At 50.0% G+C, this 10,172-nt stretch overlaps 1 protein-coding gene across 1 annotated transcript in view; it reads left to right on the top strand.

Annotated features, from left to right (window-relative positions):
• Positions 1-156: 156 nt before the first annotated feature.
• Positions 157-10,172, top strand: part of LOC108803535 (putative Polycomb group protein ASXL2) — a gene marked incomplete at its 3' end in the record, with an annotated part of 28,619 nt that continues 18,603 nt past the window's right edge. The window contains exons 1-4 of the mRNA XM_018575369.1: positions 157-285; positions 2,746-2,838; positions 3,277-3,359; positions 6,837-6,945. Of these exons, the coding sequence (XP_018430871.1) occupies positions 157-285; positions 2,746-2,838; positions 3,277-3,359; positions 6,837-6,945 (414 nt within the window). The remainder of the gene's footprint in view (positions 286-2,745; positions 2,839-3,276; positions 3,360-6,836; positions 6,946-10,172) is intronic.

Genomic DNA, 10,172 nt, shown 5'->3' with positions numbered 1-10,172 from the left:
CTCGGCATGCTGTGGCCCCTCTCCGGTCAGCTCGGCATGCTCGGTTTTCACGTCCGTCTCACGGCTCCCTTTGTGTTCTCCGTCATGTAATGCGACGCGCGATCGTCGACAGAGAGAACATGTATGTGGTATGAAGCAGGCGTGTTATGATCACGGATGTGCAGCGTGTTGTATCCGGGGGGGCTGCGCTGCGGGCTCTATGTAGTAAAAGTCGTTCCGTTGTTGGCCGTCCTTGAAGGAACCACATCCTGTGCCGGGCAGAGTGGCATTGGCCCCGCCCCCGAGGTACGTGTTCCCCACACACAGCCTGCCCGTATTGTGGACGCACTCCTCCCCCGCACGTGTCCCCGTACCCAAATGTATACTCCTGTATATACTTCTCAAGTACCCTCCTATAAATCATACACTGTATCTGGTATACATAAATAAAAGGGCCACCCGGTATTATCCAGAGACCCCTATCTTTATTTTACACATTACAACAAGTGTTCTTTGAACCCTCCTGTAACTCCAGCGCATTCGATAATCTTCTATGATATCAGAAGTCTATGGGATATTATGTATACATCTGTAAACACTGTGGACAGCTGAAGGTGATGATTGCAAGACATTGCAGGACACAGGCATGACTCTCAGAGGCGGATGCATGATGTGATTTGTAGTATCTCCGCATGCTGAGGGGCCGACGTTCGGCTTCCCCCGGTATAGGGGAACGTTCGTATATTTTTTAGGCCCAACCTGACCACCGCGGACGTCCCCTTGCCTGAACTTTCTTGTCAGTCAGCGGAGTTGGATGTTCATGGAAAGTTGTAGATTGGAACGATCTTCTCTTCTACGTCCGGCCACAACACTTTTTCTTTTGCCCTTACTTCCTGTCTGGCTGACAACGGTTTATCAAACAGGAAGTGAGGGGAAATCTCCAACAACAACAACACAGACAAATAAAAAATACTTTTCTATAGTACCGTAGGGAGAGGTTATACAACCCCTGCCAGGTATGTATTTCCATCTCTGTCTCTGTTTCAGATATCTCCTCACTTCCTGTCTGGTTAAATCATGGTCAGCAGGACAGGAAGTGAGGGGAAATCTCTCCAAGGCAGCCCAGAATGGAGGTAAAAAGCTGACAGAGGTATACTGCATCCAACATACACTCTGAAGCAAGGAATGGCCAAACTCCGGCCCTCGGCCTCGGAATTTGGGGGGCGAGCTCCTCGCAATGTGCATCAGAAGCTGCAGCAAGTCAGTTAGAGCTCCGCCTCATTTCCTGGCTGGAGGACGCCCAGCATCATCTAACTTTTTCCTTCCCAGCATGACTGGCCCCGCCCCTTTCATTCATTCGATTCGAGTTCTGTCAATCACGGAGGCTCAGCATCGCACGTGGGCGTGGCTTAGGGGGGGTCTGCATGCAAATACAGGCTGCTTAGGAAACGCCCACTCCTCCAGGCTGACACCGTCACGGTAAGTTGATATTTGCATAACTCCTCCCAAGAGGTGGTATTGCTGTGTAAAGTGCAGGCTTATAAATCCCAGCAATACATTATACAGCAAAGCAGAATACCACCAGCTATAGAGGACTACAAATCCCAGCAATACATTATACACTGTATGTATAATGTTTTACTGCTGGGAGTTGTAGTCCTCTATAGCTGGTGGTATTCTGCATTGCTGAGTAATGTATGGCTGGGAGTTGTAGTCCTCTATAGCTGGTGGTATTCTGCATTGCTGAGTAATGTATGGCTGGGAGTTGTAGTCCTCTATAGCTGGTGGTATTCTGCATTGCTGAGTAATGTATGGCTGGGAGTTGTAGTCCTCTATAGCTGGTGGTATTCTGCATTGCTGAGTAATGTATGGCTGGGAGTTGTAGTCCTCTATAGCTGGTGGTATTCTGCATTGCTGAGTAATGTATGGCTGGGAGTTGTAGTCCTCTATAGCTGGTGGTATTCTGCATTGCTGAGTAATGTATGGCTGGGAGTTGTAGTCCTCTATAGCTGGTGGTATTCTGCATTGCTGAGTAATGTATGGCTGGGAGTTGTAGTCCTCTATAGCTGGTGGTATTCTGCATTGCTGAGTAATGTATGGCTGGGAGTTGTAGTCCTCTATAGCTGGTGGTATTCTGCATTGCTGAGTAATGTATGGCTGGGAGTTGTAGTCCTCTATAGCTGGTGGTATTCTGCTTTGCTGTATAATGTATTGCTGGGATTTGTAGTCCTCTATTGCTGATGGTACATTGCTCTGTATAATATAAAGCGCAATGTACCATCAGCTATAGAGGACTACAAATCCCAGCAATACATTATACAGTAATATGTGGGGGGAAAGTGCAGGCTTACCTGCGGACAGACAGTCCCGAGGTCGGGTCTGTTTGTCCGCGGCTGTGTCGTCGTCCACCCCATGCCTGCTCCTCCTTGCTTCTTCTTCTCCCCTCATCCCTGTGCCGATCGTGGATGCGGACGGGCGGGGTGGCGGGTCTGGTACCGGCGAACGGGGTCTGAGCTGAGAGAAGCGGCGTGTGTGGAGCACCGAGCAGGCCAACTAATCGAAAGTCAACTAATCGATGATGGAAAAATGTTGACAACGTTTTCCATCATGGATTGTAATTGACTTAGTTGTAGCTCTGAGTGGTCAGCTTATAGCTCACCGGAGACACACAGCTAACTAACCCTTTCACCTCCGAATGGTAGCCAAAAATGATATTCCATATTTACTAAAGAAATGCAGCCACACAACCCCCATCGTGCCATCCAGATGGAGGATCTCCTGCGCTGTATTGTGCACTTGCACAGCACAGTCCCCACCTCCGCCTCATCACCGCACCAGATCGGCAGTGAACTTTATCAGGTGACTTTACACATCGGAAGGAAGGGGGGAAAAACCCCCCGAAATAAATAGAAAGCAAGAGGAAAAACTTCTGCCTTGCAGCACTAGGGGGCTCCCGGTTCAAATCCCAGTCAGGCCATTATCCGCATGGAGTTTGCATGCTCTCCCTGTGCTTGCGTGGGTTTCCTCCGGGCACTCCGGTTTACCTCCCACACTCCAAAGACAATGCCGGAAGGTTAATCGGCTCCGGTCTAAATCGGCCCCCGTGCGCATGCGAGATGGGGACCTTAGAATGTAAGCTCCTCGAGGGCGGGGACTGGCGTGCACGCGCAGCGCTGTGTACATTGTCGGCTCCATATAAATGCCTGCAATAAAGAAATAAATGTGTCCAAAGACCTGCACGCACATGAGTCCATCGCGCGGGGTGACCAGTACTGAGGTTTCCTGTCTTCTCCGCAGGTGTTGGAGAAATATCACAACACTCCGATGAGCCACAAAGAAATCCTCCAGGTGATCCAGCGAGAAGGACTGAAAGAGATCAGGTGAGCGGAGGACGTGGACTGCGCATCGGACTCATGGCCCCCCCCCCCCGTCACTTCAGTCTGAATAAAGGCCAAATGCCGTAGTTACCTGTTACCAAGGAAGCAAAATACTCTCCTTCCCCCGCTGCCGGAACTCCTTCATTACAGAGGGATCGTCCCCCCGAAGTCTGTGCAGGAACCAACACTTCAGGGGGTGTCCATCTCCTGTGCCCCCCCCACTCCCTGCAAAGCTTAGTGGTTCTACCCGCCGACCTCCGCGTCACAGCCGTGCCCTGTATTAGATTAGCATTAGGCCCTCCTCTTTTTTTATGTTAAAGGAGAAGTACGGGGTCAGGGTTTTTCCCCATAGTTCTCCTAAGGGTCACGGGAGGACACAAACTAGCGTCCTCCCGTCACCCTAGGCTCAGTATATAGGGAGCTACAGCTCGCGGTATACTGAGACGCCGCAGCTGAAGCGGATCCCGACATCGATGTCTGGATCCGCCCAGCTGCGTGAGTGACAGCTGGCTCCGCCTATCTAGAGGCAGAGCCAGCTGTACTCGCCCCCTCCCCCGTCCGTTCCGCCAATCAGCGCTGGCAGATCGGTGAGAGGGGAATGTGGGGGAAAAAAATCCCTTCCTGATCCCATAAGGCAATCGGATATTCCCGGGATCAACAATCTCTGATGCTTAATATACCTCTAAGAACTCGATATCCTGTAATATTCTGTGCACTCAGGAATACATCCAGATGTTTTTTATAGGAAGTAACCGAGCTCGCTCGAAACAGCTCCTGGGGGAGTCTATTCCACGTTGTCACAGCTCTAACTGTGAAGAATCCTTTCCGTATGCAAAGGTTAAAGGAGAACTATGAGGGGGAGGTGCTTTTCACTCACCTCATAGTTCGCAGGTCGGCTCAGTAGATCGGGAGGTGAGAGAACACATACCGGCGTTCGCTCACCTCTCGATCCTGTCACGGCAGGGGAGGGGCTGGATTCCCCCCTCCCTGCTCCGATCCTCCAGTGCTGACTGTCGGAACGGACGGGGGAGGGGGCGGGGACAGCCTCTAGATAGGCAGAGCCAGCTGTCAGTCTCAGTATACCGCGAGCTGTAGCTCCCTATATACTGAGCTTAGGGTGACGGGAGGACGCTAGTTTGTGTCCTCCCGTTACACTAAGGAGAACTATGGGAAAAGCCCCGACCCCGTAGTTCTCCTTTAAACCTCTTTTCCTCCAGACGCAAAGAGCGCCCCCTTGTCCTTTGCAGCGACCTTAACGTGAATAATTTGGCTCCAAGCTCTTTATATGGACCATCTATGTCATTATACCCGGTGATCATGTCCCCCCTTCGTCGCCTCTTCTCCAGAGAGAACAAATTGGGGACATCAAAATATGTCCCCAATCTCTGTGTCTCTTCACGGAACTTCCAGTTCTGGGAACATGCACTTCAGATGTCACATGACCATCCACATTGGGAGTACGTGGCCCCTCATCCCCAGTGCCTTGCTAACAACGTGCATGCCCCTTCCCCACTGAAGTGGGAGCACTGTAAGCGTAACATTGCAGGTGTTCAGTGTTCAGGTATCCCCAGTGCCATGCTAACAAAGCACATGCATGCGCCGTCCCAGGCTGAACAGCATGCACTGCACATCACATGACTGCTCATGTCAGGAGTACATGGCCCCTCATCCCCAGCGCCTTCTAACAATGTGCATGCCCCTTCCCCACTGAAGTGGGAGCACTGTGCACTTGAAATGACCCCCCACGTCAGTGTTCAGGTATCCCCAGTCCCATGCTAACAAAGCACATGCATGCACTGGAGATCACATGACTGCTTTTGTCAGGAGTACATGGTCCCTCATCCCCAGTGCCTTCTAACAATGCGCATGCCCCTTCCCCACTGAAGTGGGAGCACTGTAAGCGTAACATGACCCCCCACGGCAGGTGTTCCTAGTCCCTTATCCTCAGTGCCATGCTAACAAAGCACATGCATGTGCCGTCCCAGGCTGAAGAGCATGCACTGCACATCACATGACTGCTCATGTCAGGGGTACCTGGTCCCTCACCCCCAGTGCCTTGCTAACAATGCGCATGCTCCTTCCCCACTGAAGTGGGAGCACCGTAAACCTAAAATGACCCCCCACGTCAGGTATCCCCTGTGCCATGCTAACAAAGCACATGCATGCGCCATCCCAGGCTGAAGAGCATGCACTGGACATCACATGACTGCTTCTGTCAGAATACATGGTCCCTCATCCCCAGCGCCTTGCTAAGAATGCGCATGCCCCTTCCCCACTGAAGTGGGAGCACTGTACACCTGAAATTACACCCCATGTCAGTGTTCAGGTATCCCTAGTGCCATGCTAACAAAGCACATGCATGCGCCGTCCCAGGCTGAAGAGCATGCACTGGACATCACATGACTGCTCATGCCAGGGGTACATGGTCCCTCACCCCCAGTGCCTTGATAACAAAGTGGGTGCCCCTTCCCCACTCAAGTGGGAGTCCGGTAGGTCGCACATGACCGCCCACAGTCAGGAGTTCGTGGTGCCTTGCTAACAAAGCACATGCACGAGCCGTCCCAGGCTGAAGAGCATGCACTGCACATCACATGATTGCTCATGCCAGGGGTACATGGTCCCTCACCCCCAGTGCCTTGATATCAAAGCCCATGTGTCCTATCGCAAGCTGAAGGGCACACGTAAGGCCATGGTGGGGTTCCAGGGGAGCATGCAAAGCAGTGAGAAGAGGAGAGAAGCTTGTCATGCAAAGCAGTGACGGGCTGCAGGCAGGACGCAGAGAGCAAACATTGTACGTCCTGTAGTATACCGCTCTATATCACATTACACATTGACAGTGTGCAGTGCAGGCAGCCGGAGAGTATGTTCTTCCTTCTTCACAGGTAACAACTTTATTTGGACTTTATTTAAAGTGTACGTCAAGCCAAAAACTTGATTTTCGTTTGGGATACATTGGGGGAGGGATTAGAACCACTGTTGGATTTTTAGTGCTATCCGGGGGCTCCTTTAGAGTGAGATATCCCCTCACTTCCTGTTCGGCTGGCAATGGTTTCATCAGACAGGAAGTGAGGGGAACTTTCTGACAGTAACGGAGAAATATATATATTTTTCATGTATACATCCTGCTGCACTGAGGAAGACGTTGCCCCCAGGGGCCACTAGAGGGAGCTTTGGCCAAGACAGGGAAAGGGCGGCCCATTTAGTCTAATGTAGATTCCATGTCATGTCTAGTAGTGACGGGCTCGGGCGTGTTCGCAGCTCCGCGTGCCGAGCCCGCCCGGAAGCTGACAGCGCCGCAGCGCCAATCACAGGCACCGAGACATGTTCCCGATCCGCAGCTGCAGAGATCGGGAAATGTCTCAGTGCCTGTGATTGGCGCTGTCAGATCCCGGCGGGCTTCGGCACGTGGAGCTGCGAACACGCCCGGGCCCATCACTAATGTCTAGGCATTTAATAATGTGATCTTGTTCTTATTTTCAGCGGCACCTCCCCTCTGGCCTGCCTCAATGCCATGCTGCATACCAACTCCCGGGGGGACGAGTGCATGTTCTACAAAGTCCCCGGCAGAATGGGGGTGTACACATTGAAGGTAAGACCGTTCATCATGCCACGGGGCGAAAGGGTGCTAAGAACAAAGTCAGCCTAGTGATAACTAGAGATGCACCGATACCGTTTCTCCGGACCGATACTTTTCCTCAAGTACTCGCCGTTACCAATTACCGATACCTTTTATTTTAGTGTCATGGGACATTTTTCTAAAACAATACAGACTAATGATTTTAGGTAGGTGGTGAAGTGCCAGGGCCCCGGTCACAGCTGCAAACGATGTGCCCCTGGTAGTTCTCACACTGACTCCCAAGTTGTAGAGGGACTACAAATCCCAGCAATACGTTATACAGCAATGCAGAATAATACCATCAGTTGTAGAGGACTACAAATCCCAGCAATACATCATACAGCAATGCCGAAGGGCAACGGCTATAGAGGACTACAAATGTCAGCAATGCATTATACATCAATGCAGAATACTATGAACCTATATACTCTGTGCTGCTCCGGGGTGCTGCCTTGATGTCTCCGGCGGAGGATCTCAGATGGCTGTGTGGGGTCCCAGAAGACTGTGTGTGGTCTTAGGAGGCTGTGCGTGGTCTCAGGTGGCTGTGCAGGTTCTATGGTGGGCTGTGCGGGGTCTATGGTGGGCTGTGCGGGGTCTATGCTGGGCTGTGCGGTGTCCATGGTGGGCTGTGCGGGGTCTATGGTGGGCTGTGCGGTGTCTATGGTGGGCTGTGCGGTCTCTCAGGTGGCTGTGTAGGGTCTATGGTGGTAAGGGGTTTTTCAGTCGGCTCTTTAAAAAAGCGCCGTGCTTCACAGGAAGGCAGCCGAGACCTTACTGGGGACCTTGTCAGCCTTCCTGTGAAGGGCACCTGGCACCTTTTTACAACGCAAGCTTAGGTTTTAACATTTAAAGTGCCGTTATGGGCGCTTAGTATTGGGGCATTTTCACAAGTACTCATGAAAATGCCCAGTATCGGCACTGATATCGGTGCATCCCTACCATAAAAGGTAAGATCGGATATCAAAATATGTTGTTTATACAATGAAAGCTGGATTCCCGGCTCAAATTAAAGTCTATGTAAATCTTAACAATGAACTTCTCTTATTTGCTCTCCTTTGGTTTAATAAAGCTAAACTCCAGGCAAAGCACAATTTGTATATACTGTATTCCTCAATAGCCACAAAGCATATCAATCCACTTTATGTCATTCCCATATTACATTGCAAAAGTAGCAGTCACATCATCACTGTGCTGCACATAGCCTATGCAGAGATCAGAGCTGTGGGAGGGACCCAGCAAACTCCCAAAAATTACAGGCTGCCTGTAGAAAACTACAGGAGGAGGCGGGGACAAGACCGCACAAGGAAAAAGCAGTTTTTTTTACAGGAAGTCCTTTACACAATACCCCTAGACAAACCCAAGCAATTAACCCATGCAGAGGGGGTGCATCCCCACTGCAAGTGGAGGTTTCTTTTTGTAACCTGGTGATAGACTAATATTACAGGTATTAACCACATTGATTGAACTATAGGACACTCTATGAAGCCATCATTGCTGACCTTTCTTTTTGAAAATGCTATTTTTGTGGCCTCAGTACTGTCTATGTGAGGGGTAGGCAACCTCTGTACTCTAGCTGTTGTGGAACTACAAGTAACAGGGGCATTGCAAGACTCTTGTCAGCCACAAACATAAGGCATGATGAGATTTGTAGTTTCTTCACAGCTGAGGTTGCCTACTGCTGTTCTACATCATGGAGCTGGAACAAGCATGCAGTCAGAAGAGATATAGAACTCACAGGAGCTCTGCATCCTTTTAACAGGTATTTTTCAGAAGGAGAGCTAAGCAATTGCTGCCTGCATTTGTTCTCACGACAGGTTTCCTTTAAATTGTTTTACGGAGGCATCGCTCTCTTCTTCCTGCCTCATGTAAGTTCAGAGTCCTCAGAGATCTGGCACACAGCAGATCCCTGAGGACTCTGATCATACCTATCACAGAACAATAGGTGCCAGGCACGGCAAAGAAAACATTCCCAGGGTGCTGCAGTGACAGGCAGAGATTGAGGGAAGAGACCTTTAACCCCTTCCTTGCCTGGGACTATATCCAATGTTCTGGTGCATTTAGATACATAGCGCACACACTCTTGATGTCAGCACATTTAAATGCAGGAAGGAAGGAATAAACTAATAATAGAAAATCTGCTCTCCCTGTGTGACATCATTGCATAGCACCTAAAAAGGAAGCACAGCCTTCCATCAGCAGTGGAGCACATTTTCCATGACTTGCTCATCTCTATTTGGAGGGATATATCCATTTCACCAATTCACTACCGGGGATCAGGATTACCTACAAAATATATCACTTCCTCCTAGTGAACCTTATCTCTGAGACGACTGGACAGATGTCCTGCAATACCTGACTTATCGTGAATTGTAACACAGCATTCTACCATAAAGCAGACCTCGCACCTAAATAGCAGGGTCCCCTTTCTAGTGTGCCCCACCTCCTCTGCTAAAAAAAAACAAACCTGTAGGGGAAGGGTAGATAATATTCTTACCTTTGGTTAGCATGCTGTTTATACAGATATAGGTGCAACATTCATCCTCATATAGAGTATATGACTGTGATTAGTAGTTCTGCCACTAGGTGGCAGTGTTATGATCAATGCTTATATAATGTAATGTTCCCTCTCCATCTTGGATGGAATTTACTGCCTCAGTGTTCCTGTTTTTTCCAATAAAACAAGAAGGCCTCCTCCATGTGTCCAGCACCATCTTGCATGGGAAGTGTCATATCTGCAGCAGCTTTCCAACACCTTATCCCTGGCTTCCACCCAGAGGAGAAAGACATCATCTTCCTACTGGAGACATTCCCGAGAAAGTTAAAGTTGAACTGAAGCCAGAACAAATTTTTTTTGAGTTTTGGATAGAATAACCCATGTTAACTTTTTTTTCCATCTGTGTCCCATGGGGTAAGAGAACAGTAACAGTAAAATAAATCCCTGGTGGTCAGCAGGATCACCAGACTAAAAGGTGCCCATACACTGCACGATTATCGTACGAGAAATCCCGTGATCGTACGATAATTGCAAAGTGTATGGAAGGCGTGCGACCGTTTCTACTGTACGGTCGCACGTCTTCCGTCGAATAAGCAGGCTGGAAAACCCGACGGGAATCGTACGATTCTCGGCGGGTTAGTGGCCTGCTTGTTCGACAACTGCCGAACGGGCCGGTGTGCGCACGCGCACACTGCCCGTTTGCAGT

Source organism: Nanorana parkeri, unplaced genomic scaffold (genome assembly GCF_000935625.1).
Source record: "Nanorana parkeri isolate BGI_ZX_2015 unplaced genomic scaffold, ASM93562v1 scaffold3843, whole genome shotgun sequence".
Taxonomy (NCBI): domain Eukaryota; kingdom Metazoa; phylum Chordata; class Amphibia; order Anura; family Dicroglossidae; genus Nanorana; species Nanorana parkeri.
This window is presented reverse-complemented; position numbering and strand designations above follow the sequence as displayed.